We start from the raw sequence: 18,503 nt of genomic DNA on the forward strand, positions 1-18,503 counted from the left end.
GCATCTCCACATCCATGATGTGTTTAATTCAGTTGGTACGGATCTCACTGAAGGTACTCGGTAGCAGCAAGAGCCACCAGGGAAAATTGCCCAATTTGCTGGGTGAGCAGAGAACTTTGCACCCTTCTGAAACAGTCCTGTCTCTACTCTTCCCGTACCAGCCTCCCCGAACAGGCGCCGGAATGTGGCAACTAGGGGCTTTTCACAGTAACTTCATTTGAAGCCTACTTGTGGCAATAAGCGATTTATTTCATTTCATTTTTCTCTCTGTGCTGGAAGAGGCACATTGCTTGCTGACCTGTCTGGGAGAATCACGAATGCAGCCGTCCTGCAGTCTGAAGCAAAATGGCAAAACCCAGTGGCAACTTCAGACTATAGAGGCATCCAGTGAAGCTCGACTCCAAGGCAGCTGCACTGCAACCAACATCACTGGCAGGTTAAGCTACAAAATGTCCAATATGGCATTAGGAGTCAAGATCCAATGGCTGTGTCGTAGAGAAAGAACTCTTTACAGCATTTACGTTTGAGCCAGTTAAACGGAATATGCTTTTCCCCAAGTCTCTCTCTCTTTGGCATTACAATCATTCATTCTTAATTCTGTGCGCACTTTCTCAGGAACATACATCTTCCATTTACCACCTTTTAAAAATGAAATGTCCAAGACCCTAAGTCCAACTTAGACACTAGTCACCTTACGTAAAGGCACTGCTAAATTGGTGGGGTGTTATACACAGAAATGTTACCAACTAGTTGAGTTGAGCCAGCTAATTTCAGCCAGGGCAGTAATTGGGGCAACATAATTAATCTTGCATCTGTGGTCGGGTATAGGCTGAAGTGGATCACAGAAGGTGAAATGTGTGGGGGCTTTCACTCTCTGGAAAGGGCACACACAGAGACAAGGGCAACGCAGGCCAGATGTCAATCCAAGTAGATTGCTGACACCAGCTGAGGCCTGGAGAAGCCAGTTAATGATTGCAATGAATGAAAATCGCTTATTGTCACAAGTAGGCTTCAAATGAAGTTACTGTGAAAAGTCCCTAATCGCCACATTCCAGCGCCTGTTCGGGGGGGCTGGTACGGGAATGGAACCGTGCTGCTGGCCTGCTTGAAAAGCCAGCTATTTCGCCCAGTGTGCTAAACCAGCCACTAAGCGCTGCAACATGTACCTGCGAAGAGTATCCATTCCTTAGCAATACGCCCAAGCGGCCAGTCGACACGGCAACCTCAAGAGTGTGCAAAATTTATTCAAACTGAGGCTTCACTCAAGCCTGATCTGTGAAGCGTTTGGGGAATTTTCCTACTTTGAAGGTGCCACATCAATGCAAATCGTTACTGCTTTGAAGCAAGAGTACTTGAGTTCAATCGTAATGATATAGCAGGGTTGTGTTTCCCTGGCATGGTACCGTGAGTCAACACCTTCAGATGAGAATGGCAGCTCATTATTATGAAATGTACGTCTATAAAACTCACGATTCCAGGTAGTAAACAAGGGATATTTTTGATGCTGTAAACTGCACATTAACATAACCAGAGACTGTCAGCCCTTAATTTGGCCTGTGACATATGATCCGTTACTGAGCAGATGTAAGCGAAAGAGCCCACCTTCTCCAACTAATACAGCATCATAAGAATGAGCCAAATTATAATCACAGCTTGTGCATTAACTAGCCAAGTTCACACTTTCCCAGAGTACTGTAGAGGGTCAGTTCAAAATTCTTTGAAAAAAAACACATAACTAAACAGAGATATTCCACTGAGTGTAGGTTCCATGCAGTAAGTTGAATTGCAGTAAAGTCAAAATTTGCAGAATAGGGAAGGTTTTATGTAGGGGGGGGAAAGAGAGCGAGCGAAAGCAGGTTTCTTCCTACAATCCAAAGATGTGCAGGATATGTGGATTGGCCATGCTAATCCTGGGTGAGAGAGAGAGAGAGAGGGGAAGGAAAGAGAGAGAAAGGCGGGGGGTGGGGGGGAAGAAAGAAAATGAATGGGGGAAGAGAAAGTGAGATGAAAAAAAAGAGAGAGATTGCAATGCGGTGAAGGCTCAAGGTTTGCTGCAGTAGTTGAGTGCAAGCCACACAGGGGTCCCCTCATATGCCAAGGGCAATTATCAGCAAGAAAAAGCAGCAATGGACATGTACACAAAGTGAAACAGTCAATCTATGGCAGTACACTGATACACAGTTGATATTCACAGATGGTACTTTTTGTAGCATTGTCAACTGGCTTATTTAGGGAAAGGCACCTATTTGTTATGGGGCTGGGGGAGGGGGGAAGAGAGAGAGAGAGAGAGAGAGAGAGAGACACACACAGAGAAAGCGTGGGGGAGAGGAACCAACACTTAAGCCACCACACATTTGTGACGCTCTCAATCTCGTCAGAACTGCAATCACCCGTACTTCACTCAGCGATACAGCAGCAGACTTCTCCCCAACCATAACTAGGTCTTATCATATACAAGGTCTGTAATAGCACTGCTGGATAATGAGAGTTTGGGAAGCTTAAATACCGTAACATACTTCACAAAATCCCAGAAACAAGACAGTTTATTGGCTGGATAACGGATTAATTATGGTCTGTAACGTTTTGTCTTGGGGTCTTAAAGACAGGTAAATGTACATTAATGTGTCACAGAAGGCAGTATAGAAACTCAAACAACATACGCTAAAAGTATTTTCACCGACCAAAAAGATTTAATACTGGCTACTTCAGTTGTGGAGGCGTATTTCCGTAGCAGGGTGTGGGTCACTAAGGTTCGATATCTAAAGAAGTGGCCGAATTACAGAAGGTTGAATTACAGAAGTGTAAACTGCTCAGAAGCCACTTCGAGTTTTTAAGTATCATGTAGGAGAACGGTAGGCAGCACGGTAGCACAGTGGTTAGCACCATGGCTTCACAGTGCCAGGGTCCCAGGCTCGATTCCCGGCTTGTCTGTGCAGAGTCTGCAGGTTCTCCCCGTGTCTGCGTGGGTTTCCTCCGGGTGCTCCGGTTTCCTCCCACAATCCAAAGATGAGCAGGGTTGGTGGACTGCCTGGGCTAAATTGTGCTTTAGTGTCCAAAACGGTTAGGTGAGGCTACGGGGTCAGGGTGGAGGCCACGGGGCTAGGGTGGAGGTGTGGGGTTCGGGTGGAGGCGTGGCGTTGAGTAGGGTGCTCTTTCCAAGGGCCGGTGCAGACTCGATGGGCCAAACGGCCTCCTTCTGCACTGTAAATTCTATGATTCTATGAGTACATCACCAGAGTCTGGGTGAACTTTAAACAAACTGTCTGCTCCCCGACAAGTAAAAACCAGATCATAGTGAGTAACGGTCAAGTGCCCCTTATAGCATACTCCATTGTTTTCTGCCCCCCCCGCCCCGCTGGGATACGTGTACCGCAGGTGCCAGTCATTCCTTCCGTCACCGAGGCAAAGTGGTCAGTCTTCATATGTAGGCCCTGGACAGTCTCGGTCATGAAAGGTAGTGGAGTGGAGCACAAACACGTTTTGCAACTGGGAAACCAAGACATGGGAACATTTCATTGGCTGATGGATAGATAAGCAGAGGGACTTATTTGACTGGTAAAAGGACCAGAGGCGACAGGAGGAAAAATGTGTTTACACAACCAGTGGAATGCACAGCTTAATGGAGTGGTGGATTCAGATTCAATTGTAGCCATCATAAAAATAGGAAACAATGGATACATACATTTGCAGGGGAACGGGACTAATGGGATTGCTCTTTGAAAGAATTGGCACAGATTTAATGGGCTGAATGTTCTCCTTCTGTGCAGCACGCCTGGATGCTTCTGGGTCACTGGTGATTTGAGACTGGAAAACTTGATGATTACTACCTCCCACCCCCTTCAGCCCCACCAGAGGGGGACCAATGGTACAGGTGTTTTTCCAAAACCTTGGATGAGATCAGTTAGACCAGGATAGGCAAGGACTCAAATTTGGGATCGTTTGGACCTTATGATTCAATTGTCTTCCCTGTACAAGCAGCGGCATTTGAGGAGCTCCACATTGAGGACCGTGTGCATATACAAGAAGGCATCCCACTCCTTGATGCAGCGAGGGAGTTCGGGCACAGGTATAATTTAATCCACTACCAATTCACCATTCAGATGTAGACACATTGGCAGCAACTTCCTTTCTGTCCCAGTTTCGAAGCGGATTGAAACCAGCAGGCACCAGGTGTCCCCCAGGAAAGTAGACTTTGAGGTACATTTTCAGTGGGAGAGTTAGCCACTAGGTTTCATCTATTGATGCATCATGTGTGATCATAGTGACCCAAGTCTTTCTCATATGTCTTGGGGAACAGGAAACGTACAACCTAGAAAGCTCATTCAACCTGCATCTATGTCAGTGTTTAAAATTGCTCTTCCCCACACCCACTTCCCCCTCCATTCATCTCCCCTTCATCAGCATTTCTTTTTGTTCCTTTCTCCCTCGTATGCTTATCTAGCTTCCCGATCAAGCCTTACAAAATGATCCTCATAGATTGGCCCAAGCGTTGTCAGTTTCAATTACAGCTTGAAGTGGAAACTCCCTCGCCTGCATTCAAGTTCTGGAACCAATCTTCCCGTTGTTACACCCGAGTGCCCTGCATGTAGCCAACAGGAAAATCAGGAGACGCTGGTCAGACCATGCTCAAGAGTAATGACCGAGTCCTGTTCCAACCTTTTAGTAAGGGAGCCTGCCTGATATACCGACTTCACAATATTTGCCTGGCAAGATCTGGAATGGCTTTCCCGGGAAGAGTTCACAGAATTCTGCTACTGGGGATTGAGGATTGCAGTACCGTTAATTGTCAAATGGATATGAGACAGTCAGCAAGGGACAGTGGTCAGGTATTGTCACAGCTAACGGGCAAATGGCCAGGGGGCACAATGAAAAGCAACTCCCGTGTTCTGACACCAAGAATCAACGTGCACTTTTTCTTAAAAGTAGGGATATAATAATTTCATTAAAGAATACAAAGATGGATTAAAGTAGCCTGTATACAGGACAATGGATTTACTACCACTGTACTAAAAAAGTCAACTGTTAACAACATGAATAATCAACATTCATTCTTTTGTTCAGCACCCCGGATTTGACAAATGTTTTCGCAAAGCACATCGAGGTGAGGTACTGGGACAAACAAAACTACTTTGAACAAGTTTGTGTGTTACGATGATTTGCATTAGTGGGAGTTTGACACCATCTGAAACTGATATTTTATGTAGTATATATAATATATAACAATATATATTATATATATTGTATTTCATTCAGGTAATGGGTATATTTCAAGCAAGTAAAAGCAAAACTGAAGAAATAATTTGTCTGCTTAACCCACTTAAGGTCAAATTTAGCCGTAATGGCAGCCACGGTTGAATAGGCTTGTCGACATTCACCACACACAGTGTTGGGTTTGGTGTGGGAAGGGAGAGGGAGAGAGAGAGTGGGGGTTGGGAGGTGGCAGGAGCGGTGAGAAATGTGTCAGTGAAGTTTTGGTATAAAGCAGAGAGGAGTGCTGAATTAAAGCTCGGTTTGATGAACCTTTCCCACGCCATGTGAACACTTTCGCAGGAGTCAGATGACTCAGTGTGCTCGTCTCTTCCCCACCTCTCACCACCACCCCTTCTGTTCCTTTGGAAGCTATCCAAGTACCCCTGCATTGGACAGGTTAAATTGAGCTTTAAAACAGACTGCAATCAAACTTCAAAATCACCAGGTGAGATGCATCAGTGATAAAAGCCTGAAGTTCATAAGAAGAAATGGTATATATTCTTTTTAAAATCTAAAAAGCGATGATGTGAGCACATTAGGGATGTTAACAGCACCGTGACAGCCAATTACAGCGTCATTACGCTATAGCAATCATTCGCAGTCATCTATTGAACATCATAGTCGAGTTGGTTGGACACAGGTTTTCAAAATGGCCACCATATACTGGGAGTTCCCTGCACATGCTCCTACAAGAGCTCGTAACTCGACACATCGAATGGCACCCACAGCAAAAAATTTGGTGTTCTTTCAGAAATATTTTGGATCCAAGGTATACTAAGTGGTGTTAGGACACTACACAACATACTTAAAAAGTCTTTTTTCTGTATAGATATATATATATATATTTTTAAAAAAAGGACAAAGACATTAGAGGGTCAAAACAATCTTTCTGGAATGAGGGAGAATTTATTTTTTTCCTTCCCGCACCATCCCCCCCCCCACCTTCACCTACTTGTTTGGGAAAATTCTGAGCCCCCAATTGTGTGTGTGTGGGGGGGGGGGGTCAACGTTTTTGAAAAAAAAGAATTCCGCAATGTAATTTTTCTCAGCTGAAATTAGGATGGACCAAAAAAAACTCAACTACAGCAAAATAAAAATAAAAGTAAGAAACCTACTGTGTTAAATACCTCAAAATTGGTCAATTTATAGAGGGGGGGGGGGGCAGGGGGAGCAGAGGAATATAGGCCACAGTGAGGGGGGGGCGGGGGAGAGAAACAAAAAAAAAAAAAAGAGAGAAAGTGGATGCAGGAGAATCTTACTCTCTGGTGTCAAGGGCAGCAAAACAATCAAACAAAAAAGACACGCAATAACTGGCCAGATGTACAGCTACTATGGAATAAATTATTTAAACTAGTGTAAAAAGAGTTCTTATATTTGTTCATTATTACAAACATATTCTACAAGGTCAGTTACTCCCAAGAGGTCATCTTCGTCCTCCTCCCCTCCTTCGCCTGTTGGTTCCACTCCTGCCTCAGAGGCCATCGCTTCACAGGCTCCATTCAGCGCCGGGCTGGGAGTAGGGTTAGTGTCCTTGGCCATTTGGTTCTTCTCACTGGTTCTGCTGATTACACTTTCAGAAACCTGCCCCGGGCTCTGTCCATTGGTGGAGGGCAGTTCCACCAGGCCGCAGTCCAAAGAGCTGGCCTCCTTCTCTGGCCCTTCCAGCTCCTCCTCTTCGTCGCTCATCAGTCGGTACTTCTTGCTGTAATCCCGGCTGGGCCGGGAGCGGAATTTGCTAGTCAGTGCTGGCTCGTCTTCGCCCTCCTCGTCCTCCTCCTCGTCCTCGATCCTGTTCAGGCGCTTCCGCTGTGGCCGCTCCTTCTCCCGTTCGTCATCTGAACTTCTGCTCCCGGAACTCTCTGGAAAAATAAAATTGATTTTTCTTTGCGTTAGTTTGCACTGTTGGAAATACAGCTTTTTTTTTTGCTGCAAAATAGGATTTTTCTTTGCTGGAACTCCTGGGTCAGACAAGAATGTAGACTCTGAGGTTTCTTCGGTTCTGCCTCAATAAAAGGACCTCCTCCTCCTCTCTTCCCCCCCCACCCCCCAAACAAAACCCAGAAAACCTATTGCACCTACTGTGGCATTCTCCATTTCCCATACCAACCACCCACGGGGTCTCGCATGGATTTCCAGAATTCGGCGAAATCTTGTCTTGTGACTCCCTGCCTGCAAGCAAGTGGACTGCAACCACTGGAACGGAGTTCATCCAGATCCGTACGTACTTGAAGTGGCTGCTCTGTTGACTGCAACAGAATAGGGGGCTGCAAGATCCAGCAATCTGGATACATCCCAACATAACTTCTTCCCATCTTTGTGGGAAGTGGGACTAATTGGATAGTTCTTCCAAGGAGCTGATGGGCCAAATGGCCTTCGACTGTGCTGCATGATTCTACGGTTCCTTACAAGCAACCAATCTCATCTCAATCCACTAATGTTATTTCCAGATTCCAGGTGATGCTACTGTTTTCATTTAACACGTGGCAAGCAGTGTAATGCTTAGCACACGGACAATTTAAGATTACCAGTCAGGTTTGCAGCGTGGCTCACTTACATGTGCTACAAGCTACATATATTCATACACAAGGCCCTGTTTTTTGCAGACAAAAGGATGCCGTCCAGGCATTGTGCCTTTTTCAACTTAAAATAGAGCTTGGGGGGCAGCCATTCCCTGGTTCATTCCCCACAGCAACGCCTTGACCTGAGTCAACCTGCCCGGTTTGAACTTTAAAAAAAAAAAATTTAGAGTGCCCAATTCTTTTTTTTTTCCAATTCAGGGTCAATTTAGCGTGGCCAATCCACCTATACTGCATATCTTTGGGTTGTGGGGACGAATCCCACGCAGACACGGGGAGAATGTGCAAGCTCCACACGGACAGTGACCCAGAGCCGGGATCGAACCCGGGCCCGCTGCGCCGTGAGGCAGCAGTGCTAACCACTGCACCACCGTGTCGGCCAGCCTTGTTTGAATTTAAACAAAAGCTTGAGAGCTAACCGTTACCTAGTTAATGACAGAGACTTTACCAGAGTCCACTTGCCAACCAATCAGCATGTTCTTTTCATGCAGCATAAATTGTTGTCCCCTTTACACCAGGTATTCTTGGAAATTGCCCTGGTCAGAGCAATACAAAATGCTTGGACAGCATCTTCCTTTCTTCAGCCATAGACAAATGTTTACAAGGTACGACTAAAATAATTATCAGCTATCTACCCAGGATATCTTTAGTGGATGGCGTTTGAGCTGTTCACAATTCTCTCTCGATGTCTGTAAAATCTTTCATGACCAGAACGAGCTGTATAGAAACAGGGGACAGCTGGACAGCTATCTGACCGGTGGAGCATTGTGCCAGCCACAGAAGTGTGATCTTTTTAATGCCAAACCTCTGTCTTTTTTCCATTTCATTTCAAGCCAAGTCTCCCATATAAATGCAGCTAGTGATTTTCTAATTATAACCACCCAGAGCCAACCCAGTTCCACATCCTCACAGCCCTCGATATAAAGCAATTTGAAGCTAAAGAAACTTGGCATCTCTGCATCGACTCTCACAAACTTCTACAGATGTGCGATAGAGAGCATCCTACCCGGCTGCATCACAGCCTGGTATGGCAACTACTCGGTCCAAGATCGCAAGAAACTGCAGTGTGGTGAACTCAGCCCAATGCATCACACAAGCTTGCCACCCTCCCATTGATTCTGTCTACACCTCCCACTGCCTCAGGAAGGCAGACAGTATTATCAGAGACCCCTCCCACCCAGGCATTGCCCTCTTCCAGACCCCTCCATCAGGCAGAAGGTGCAGAAGTCTGAAGACCCGCACATCCAGACATAGGAATACTTCTTCCCCACAGCTACAAGACTCCTCAACGACTCCCCCTCGGACTGATCTGTTCCCTGTAAGAACACTATTCACGACGCCCTATGCCGCTCTTGCTCATGCATTTGCTTTGTTTGGCCCCTTGTTCCGCACTGTAACCAATCACTGTTTGTCGATGTACATTTGTCAAAGTTCTCTGTTGATCATTCTTTTGTCTACTATGTACGTACTGTGTACGTTCCCTCGGCCGCAGAAAAATACTTTTCACTGTACTTCGGTACATGTGACAATAAATCAAATCAAATCAAAAAAATCAAATTGCTTCTGATCCTCTGTCAACGAGTTCAAATTCAAAGATTATGGCACGGAATTATTGATGGAAAGCAGTGGGCTACAAGGGCGTAACAAACCCAAGTGATGTCAGAAGCAGTTCATGATTTAACGGCTAAACGTGGTACATCGGAAGGTGGAACAGGAGTAGGCCATTCAGCCCCTTGTTTCTGTTCTGGAGGAACTGGAAAAGGACCAGAAGCTAATGCCAGAGAATCCAAAACAGCGAGGAAAGCTGCAAGTGCACAGCAACTGAAAGGGCAAGTTAACATTTTCAGCAGTCTGCATTTTTATTTAATTTAGGAGTTGACTTTGTGATCCTATCCTGCCTGCCGGTGGCTAATATGATGCAGCAGACTCATTACCAGGGAGGTAATGAAAGGAGAAAACAACTGTCCAGTTTACCTGGCATTAAGTAGGAAAGGCAACTGAGGAAGGATGCAAAGCAAAGGAATGCATAGAGCCTCAGATGACACACAAAGTCTTCAGCCATGTACACATTAATTTATACATGGTTCAAGTTGTGCGACTTAACAGACCTTGGTGTTTGGACTAAGGCTACATCTACCAATAATCAGTATTAGAAAGAAAAGACTTTCCAAGGCTTCAGAATTCTAACAGAACGGATTAATACAACACAAGTTAAAGTTAGATGTAAGCTGCTTTAATGGCCGGGTTTTTTTTTGGGGGGGGGGGGGGGGGGGGGGTGGGGAGGAGAGAGAGAGAGAGAGAGAGAGAGCGAGAGAGAGAGAGAGAGAGAGAGAGAGAGAGGGTGGCACCCCCAAAATAACCCAAGGGATATTTTGTAAACAAATCAAGAGTTAATCAGACTCGAAACCTCAACTCCGCTCTCTCTTTACAGATGCTGTCAGACCTGCTGAGATTGTCCAGCATTTTCTGCTTTAGTTTCAGATTCCAGCATCCGCAGATCTTAACCAGTGCTGTGTGCTCAAATCCTGATTATCAGTGCCGGGTAAATAAGTCAAATAAGCAATAGAGGGAGACTGATTTTCTTACCATCGCTCGCTGTTATGTACAGTCTACGCTTGTGTCCCCCAAGTCTTTCCCTTCTACTTGCACCACTTTTCATAGATTTCTCAGATTCTGAATCTTCTCTGTAGTTCACTTTCTTAGCCTGGTTCCTCTTTGATCGCCGCCTCCTCATGTCCAGCACGTCACTGTAACAACTTGACCCTTCGCTCTCTGCAGAGGCAGAAGACTTTTTAAATATTATGGGAAATAACTCTCAAACTGGCAACCTTAAAACAAAAACCTACTTCAGCTGTCCCTAGTTCCAAGCCAAGTGTCTTTTGAAGCATCATTTACCAATTTTAATTCAACGAAAAGATTTCTATTCCAGAATTTGCAGTTCTGTTACATATGCTGTGACCTGTGCAGTACACCGATTCAGCCATCAGACCAAAGTCACTGTCAGTTGCAGCTTATCGAAGGTCAATTTCACACTGTGCATAAATGTTGATTGTCAGCAGATAAAATGTTGATGTTGGGAAAGATCCCACACTTCTGTTTGTGTTCTGAAGTTTTAAAAAAAAATTTTAAGTACCCAATTTATTTTTTCCAACTAAGGGGCAATTTAGCATGGCCAATTCAGCTACCCTGCACATCTTTGGGTGGTAGGGGTGAGACCCACACAAACACAGGGAGAATGTGCAAACTCCACACGGACAATGACCAGGGGTCGGGATCGAACCCGGGTCGTCAGCGCCAGGATCGAACCCGGGGCCTCAGCGCTGTGAGGCAGCAGTGCTAACCACCGTGCCACCCCTGTTCTGAAGTTGTGTGCATGAAAAACTAAAAATATTCCAAAGTGATCCATCAGATAGCCAGAGGAATTTTTGAAACATGGTTTCACACTAGACGACAGCTGGACTATGCCCACCAAAGTTCCAAGTGGTGCAAATTACCTCTTGAAGTATTTGGGGGCTTGATCAGATGAAAGAAATAATATGCATGCATTAATTTAGCACCTCTCATGGACCTCAGGACATTCCAAAGTGTTCCACGGCTAATTACGTACTTTTTGAAGAGGTAGCAATGGTTGTAATGCAGGAAATGTAGCAGCCCATTTACCCTCCCCGAGACAGTAATGGGACAATGATTCGACTAATTATTTTGGTTGAAGGATAACCATTGCCCAGAACACCTAGAACGCCCTGACGTTGCAATATTTTGCCTCGGGATTAAAACATTTTTTTTACATTCACCCGAGGAAGCACACGGTCTCTCGGTTTAACATCCCACCTGAAAGACTGCACTGAAGTGTCAGGCTGGAATTCTGCTTTTGTGGAGGCATAACCTCGGGTAGGAGTCTGCAACTTACCAACACTTTTAAAACAAACTTGCCTGACCACTTCATCACACGCCCCACTCACCAACAACCCAATCTAAGACTCACTGTCAAACCTACCTCTTTCACCGAGCTTTTCAATCGTCTTGTCTTACCCATTAGCTATGTGGCTTGGTGTCAAACTTTGTTAGTCTTTTTACTACAATCCATTAAAATTTCACCATGCACCTCCCTCCCACAACTTTGGCTTGTCCCGTTTTCTGTCACTTCGGTCAGGAGATGGAACTTAAACTGAAAACCTTGAGAGTCACAGTCACACCAACACTCCTTCAAGCTTTGTTCCTAGGGCTGCTACCAGAAATACAACAGTGCTGCATTTCAAGGGAGTTTACACAAAGCCATGTCGCTTGGAGCAATGAATCAACCGTCCCAATGAAAATATACGAGGACTCAATTTTCCAAAACTAGTGCTTAAAAATGCTAGCTTATGAACTTTGTTTTTAAATGTAAATTATTTTTTTGCAACATGATTTTCGCAATATGCAAACCAGACACAAAAACTAGGAATGTAAATGCTTATAGCGTTCATACCAAGCCTCAAGACACCAGGACATCCTCGGTCTATAAGGAGTTGGTTAGGAGTAGACATCACAGTTGGTCTAAAGCACATTTGGATGTCTGCGGTTGTGAAAGGCGCTATAGAAATGCAACAACTTTTGTTTGGTTAAAATCTAGCCTCATACATGCTGTGTGAACTATGTAACACAAACTCAGCAAAAGTCAGAAACTTCGGGACTGCAGAGCGGGAAACTGGGAGGGAGGGCAAATACAGATAGGCAATAAAACCCATGGTACCTCCACGTTCTTCTTCATCCTCCTCATCCTCATCGGAATATCGTTTAACTTTTCTTCCTCTCAACCGCCAACTCCGTCTCATTGGCTCCACATGTTTCCGGTGCCTTCCTCGCCGGCGAACCTCAAAACCCTCGTCTTCGTTTGAGGCAGGGTCTGCCTCGCTATCTCGGTCAGAGATTTCAAACTCTTCTTCACTGCGAAACGGGTAAATATTTTTAATAGAGAGACGTTGCCTATGATTCATCACTGGATTGCTACAAAAGTTTCTTTGAAAAATACATTAGCCGCGACAAAAGGCTTCAAAAAGGATTATATGAACATTACATTGGTGTGTGGGTATTAAAGCTTCGTTACTTTTCCAATTATGTGTAACTTTCAAGCATAATACTTGCTTCGAGACAGTAGTGTTTTAGAAAGATGTTGGCTATTTACTTCTACAATGTGCGTTAAGTATGTTGTAGAGGATGTATGGAGGTGGCAGATGGATAGATAGGTTTAGTGAGCAGGCAATAATCTGGCAGATGGAGTAAAATGTGGGAAAAGGAGGTTGTGCACTTTATTTTAAAGGGAATGGATAGGGAAGTCCTGCTAAAACTTTACACGGCACTAGTTAGACCACATCTGGAATACTGTGAACAGTTTTGGTCCCCTTATCCAAGGAAAGATATACTGGCATTGGAGGCAGTCCAGAGAAGCTTCACTAGGTTAACCCCTGGGTATGGAGGGAGTTTCTTATGAGGAGAGATTGAGTAGGTTGGGCCTGTACTCATTGCAGTTTAGAAGAATGAGATGCGACTTTATTGAGACATATATGATTCTCGGGGCTTGACAGGGGAGATGCTGAGAGATTTTTTCCTCTTGTGGGAGAGTCTAGGACCAGAGGACACAATTTCAGAGTAAGTGGGTCGTCCATTTCGGACAGAGATGAAAGAAATTCTTTTTCCGAGGGTAATGAATCTGTGGCGTTCTTTACTGCAGAGAGAATTATGGACTCACTACAGTGCAAAAAGAGGCCATTCAGCCCATCGAGTCTGCGCTGACCCTTTGAAAGACTATCCTACCTAGGCCCACACCGCCACCCTACTCACTGTAACCCAGGAACCCCACCCAACCTTTCTGTCACTACGGGACAGTTTAGCACGGCCAATCCACCTAACCTGCACATCTTTGGACTGTGGGAGGAAACGGAGCACCCGGAGGAAACCCACGCAGACATGGGGAGAACGTGCAGACTCCGCAGACAGTGACCCAAGGCTGGAATTGAACCCAGGTTCTTGGTGCTGTGAGGCAGCAGTGCGAATCACTGTGCCACCCCAGAGAGCTGTAGAGGCTGGGTCATCAAGTACATTCAAGACGGAGCTGAACAGAATTTTAATTAAAAGGGGAATCAAAGGTATGGGGGTAAGCAGGAAAGTCAAGTTGAGGATTAGATCAGATCAACCATGATCTCATTGAATGGCGGAGCAGACTCGATGGGCCGAGTGGCCTATTCCTGCTCCTATGTCTTATAGTATTCTTTTGCTGATGAAGTTAAATCTGTCTCCTCGGACTGTTGCCCCTCCTCCCAGTGGAAACAATTTTTCATTACGTACTCATCAAAGCCAATCACAACTTTGAATACCAATATTAAATCTTCCTCTTAACCTTGTTGTTCTAAGGAGAACAATCTTGTTCATTCTGGGGATGTGAAGGGCATCAGCAAGGCTGTATTTGTTGCACATCCCATGTTATTGAGGCGAAGAAGGGAGAGCCTTCTCCTTGGAACTGCTGCAATCCTTTTTGGAGATGGCACTTCTAAAGTGCTGTTGGGTGCCTGAGCACTATGCACCAGGGGTTACTGGTGTTTGTTGAGCTGCCTTCAAAGAAGGAAAGGGGGCTAAAATCTGTAGAATGGAGAATGTTCATGGAATGCACGGCTTAGAAACTGGTCATTTGGCGCAACTAGTCAGTGGCAGAGTTTATATTCCACAAGAGCCTCTTTCCATTTCATCGAGCTCAACTCAGCCTTTTAGCATCAACTTTGTGTTATCTTTTCTTTCATGTACACCCCAGCTTCCCTCAAAAGCATCTGAGCTATTTGTATCAACCAACCACTTTCAGTGCCAATGGATTTTCCCTTCGAGGGTGCAGAGAGTAGGGAGAAAGAATTAAATTATCTTCACCTTTCACTTATCTTGAATTCCTCCTCACTTTCATCATCTTCAAGTGTGCTATCGCTGTCAAGGTCATTCAGTCTTCGCCTTTTCTTGCGTCTACAGGCAGCTCCACGTGTTGGCCGCTTGTTCTCTTTCGATCCTGCGAGTATAGTGGAGATATCTTTCCCCAAGGACTGTCCAGTGATATTTGCCATATCTTTGCCTCTTCCAGCACCTAGTGGAATAGCATGCATAACAAAAAGCATACAAAGTCAAAAATAACATGGCTTGGAGTGAGGAACTGATTTTCCTTTCCTAGGCGACTCCCAGCAGATTTTGTGCCAGCATATCACGGGAATAAAATTCAAATTACCATTAAGGAAATTCAAATAGTGATTTTCACTAGTTCAAAGCCAAAAGGATCAAAACACACAGTTCCATTGAGGTTGAAAAGAGCAGGAGGGGTTAAAAGATGTCAAATATTCAGTTAGTTAGCTTACGGTTTGAAGACTGCAGGGAGAAACCAAAAGCACAGTTTTGCAGTGCTGGAGAAGAGTAAGTTAGGGAAGGAGATGATGAACACAAGAACATAAAGGAACAAAAGCAAAAGTGTCCAAAAGGCTCAAGTCTGTTCCACCATTCATAAAACATCAGCTGATCTTCCACCTCAACTCCACTTTCCCACTGTACAGTGTCCCTGGATTTCCTTAGATTCATAGAATTCCTACAGTGCAGAAGAAGGTAATTCGGCCCATCGTGTCTCCACCAGCCCTCTGAAAGAGCACCCTGCCTAGGCCTACACTGGCCTATCCCTGTAACCTTTTGGACACTAAGGGGTAATTTAGCATGGCCAGTCCACCTAACCTGCACATCCTGGGACTGGAAACTGGAGTGCCCGGAGGAAACCCACGCAGAGGACGTACAAACTCCACACAGTCAGTCACCCATGGCCGGAATTGAATCCGGGTCCCTGGTGCTGTGAGGCAGCAGTGCTAACCACTGTGCCACTCCAATAAGTGCCCAACAATCTATCAATCTCAGTTATTTTGGGTAGAGCATTCCAAAAATAAGAAATTGCTCCTCACCTCGGACTTAAGTGGTGACAGCCTTTTTTTAAAAGAAAGTCTTTCATCTGGCCGTCACTTGCAGGACCAACATTTGTTACCCATCCCAAATTGTCCTTGAACTGAGTGGCTTGTTAGGCCATTTCAGAGGTTAAAAGTCAATCATGTTCTGTGGGTCTGGAGTCACAGGTAGGTCAGACCAGGTACAGACAGCGGATTTCCTTCCCTAAAGGACATTAGCGAACCAAATAGGTATTTACAACAATCGGCAATAGTTCGTGGTCACCATTACTGAGACTAGCTGTGTATTCCAGTTTTATTAATTGAATTTAAAGCCATGGTGGAATTTGAACTCTTGACCCCATGGCATTAGCCTGGGTCTCTGGATTTCTAGTCTAGAATTTCTCCCCAGCCAGGACAGCATCCTTCAAAAGTCTAATGATGAGACCTTCGACACTGTTGGGATGCGTGGGACAAGACGAGACTCCTCAAACATTCGACTTCAATACTCAATTGCAAAGACCGCGGGTGAACCTCTGATATTGGACCTGTGACACCAAACCGAAGGCGTTGTCTGAAGAATCTGCACATGCAGGAAGCGAGGATGTACTCAGCACCCCATTCTTGCCAACCTGGGACGTACAAACAGAGATGATCTGGCGCAAAAAGGAAGCCAGCGCCGATTATTCACAAGTAAAAGGTAGAATGGGGACAGTCAGACACAAGATAACGAATGGAGAATGTGAACGAGGAGAGAGCCAAGAGGTGAAAAGACTGACGTGTGACAATGACCTTTGCCCTCTGCTTCCTGTATGTCTTCATGTATAGCTTCATCGATTGCATCATCAAAGTCATCAAACCTGCAGGGTTAAAAAATAAGAACAGCCTGAAGTTTAATATTTGGACCATTCGTGAAACTGTAGCTACACAGAGGAAAGCTTCAAGTTGAGACATAATGTTCGCAGAACAGGAAAACTAAAACATCACCAGCCCCCAACAATAAAATAGAACCATTTTGGAACAACAACAAAAAAAAAGACCCCTGTCATGTATGGCTGTGGCCGTAAGGAAGCCTGATTCTTCCCCCCTCCTCCAGACCCCAACCCCTTGGGAAACACTCACAATACACCAGCTTGGCTCAGTGGTAGCAGCTGCACTTCCACCTTGGATTCAAAGCCTTCTCCAGACTGTATCACGTTATCAATGTCAACATTCTAGTGCAGTACAGAAGACACTGCTGAGGGTGTCTTATTATTTTAAATAATGAAAAACGTGCATTTATGCAACACCTTTCACGATCACAGGATGTCCTGACGCTCTTCACAGACCGTAAGTAAATCTTTTGAAGTGTACTTGTGATATGGGGACACAGCGGTGTAGTGGTAAAGCCACCAGTCCAGTGATCAAAACTCACCCAGGCAGCTTTCAATTAATAGAAAGTCTGGAATTGAAAACTAATTTCAGTAATAGTGACCACGAAACTATCAATTGATGCATAAACTCATCTGGCTCACTCACGTCCCTGGGGAGGAAATCTACCATCCTTACCTGGTCTGGCCTACATGTGACTCAAGATCCGCCGCAATGTGGTGGACTCGGAAATGCTCTCCGAAATGGCATTCAATTCAAGGGAAATAAAGGATGGGCAAATGCTGGCCGTGCCAGCGACATTCGCATTCCCATGAAAGAATATTTCTTTAATAAAGTGTAATGACTGTTGCGGTGTAGGAATTGAAGCAGCCAATTTGCACACAGAAGGCTCCCACAAACAGCAATATGATAATGGCCAGGCTCTTCTTTGAAATAATGGCTGTGGAATCTTTCATATGAAAATCGCTCGTCACAAGTAGGCCTCAAACGAAGTTACCATGAAAAGCCCCTAGTCGCCACATTCCGGCGCCTGTTCAGGGACGCTGGTACGGGAATTGAACCGTGCTGCTGGCCTGCCTTGGTCTGCTTTCAAAGCCAGCGATTTAGCCCAGTGTGCTAAACCATATCCACCCAAGGGAGATAACAGGAGAGGCCCCAGTTTAACATCACTTTTGAATTATGGCACCTCAATCAGTGCAGCACTTCCTCAGGAACACACTGGAGAGCAACTCTCGATTTTGTGCTCAATTCCTGGAGGTAAAAGGTCCCATCGCACTATTCAAGCACAGAGTTCTCTTGCTGTCATGAAGAATATTGACCCTTTTACCTATGCTATCGAAACCCATTAGGTGGTCATCTATCTATCTCACTGTTTGTGGGACTCTGATGTGCTCAAATTAGCAACCATATTTCCTCGGGTAACAATGCTGACTACATCACAAAGCTCATTTATTTGGCAATGTACAAATATTCTTTATTTTTAACCGAATGCACTCCAGAAATCAGCAAATGTTGTTTAACTCCACATTATGGGGCTGCCCGGTAGCATCGTGGTTAGCACAATTGCTTCACAGCTCCAGGGTCCCAGGTTCGATTCCTGGCTGGGTCGCTGTCTGTGCGGAGTCTGCACGTTCTCCCCGTGTGTGCATGGGTTTCCTCCGGGTCCTCCGGTTTCCTCCCACAGTCCAAAGATGTGCACGTTAGGTGGATTGGCCATGCTAAATTGCCCTTAGTGTCCAAAATTGCCCTTAGTGTTGGTTGAGTGGGGTTACTGGGTTATGGGGGTAGGGTGGTGTGGGCTTGGGTAGGGTGCTCTTTCCAAGAGCCGGTGCAGACTCGATGGGCCGAATGGCCTCCTTCTGCACTGTAGATTCTA

At 45.3% G+C, this 18,503-nt stretch overlaps 1 protein-coding gene across 1 annotated transcript in view; it reads right to left on the reverse strand.

Moving 5' to 3' along the window:
- Positions 1-2,525: 2,525 nt before the first annotated feature.
- Positions 2,526-18,503, reverse strand: part of rsf1a (remodeling and spacing factor 1a) — a 97,790-nt gene continuing 81,812 nt past the window's right edge. The window contains exons 12-16 of the mRNA XM_072477434.1: positions 16,550-16,617; positions 14,721-14,928; positions 12,559-12,752; positions 10,413-10,598; positions 2,526-7,109 (exon numbers count right to left, since the gene is read on the reverse strand). Of these exons, the coding sequence (XP_072333535.1) occupies positions 6,619-7,109; positions 10,413-10,598; positions 12,559-12,752; positions 14,721-14,928; positions 16,550-16,617 (1,147 nt within the window). The 3' untranslated portion in view covers positions 2,526-6,618. The remainder of the gene's footprint in view (positions 7,110-10,412; positions 10,599-12,558; positions 12,753-14,720; positions 14,929-16,549; positions 16,618-18,503) is intronic.

The sequence above is a fragment of the Scyliorhinus torazame genome, chromosome 15 (assembly GCF_047496885.1).
Source record: "Scyliorhinus torazame isolate Kashiwa2021f chromosome 15, sScyTor2.1, whole genome shotgun sequence".
In the NCBI taxonomy this organism is placed as follows: domain Eukaryota; kingdom Metazoa; phylum Chordata; class Chondrichthyes; order Carcharhiniformes; family Scyliorhinidae; genus Scyliorhinus; species Scyliorhinus torazame.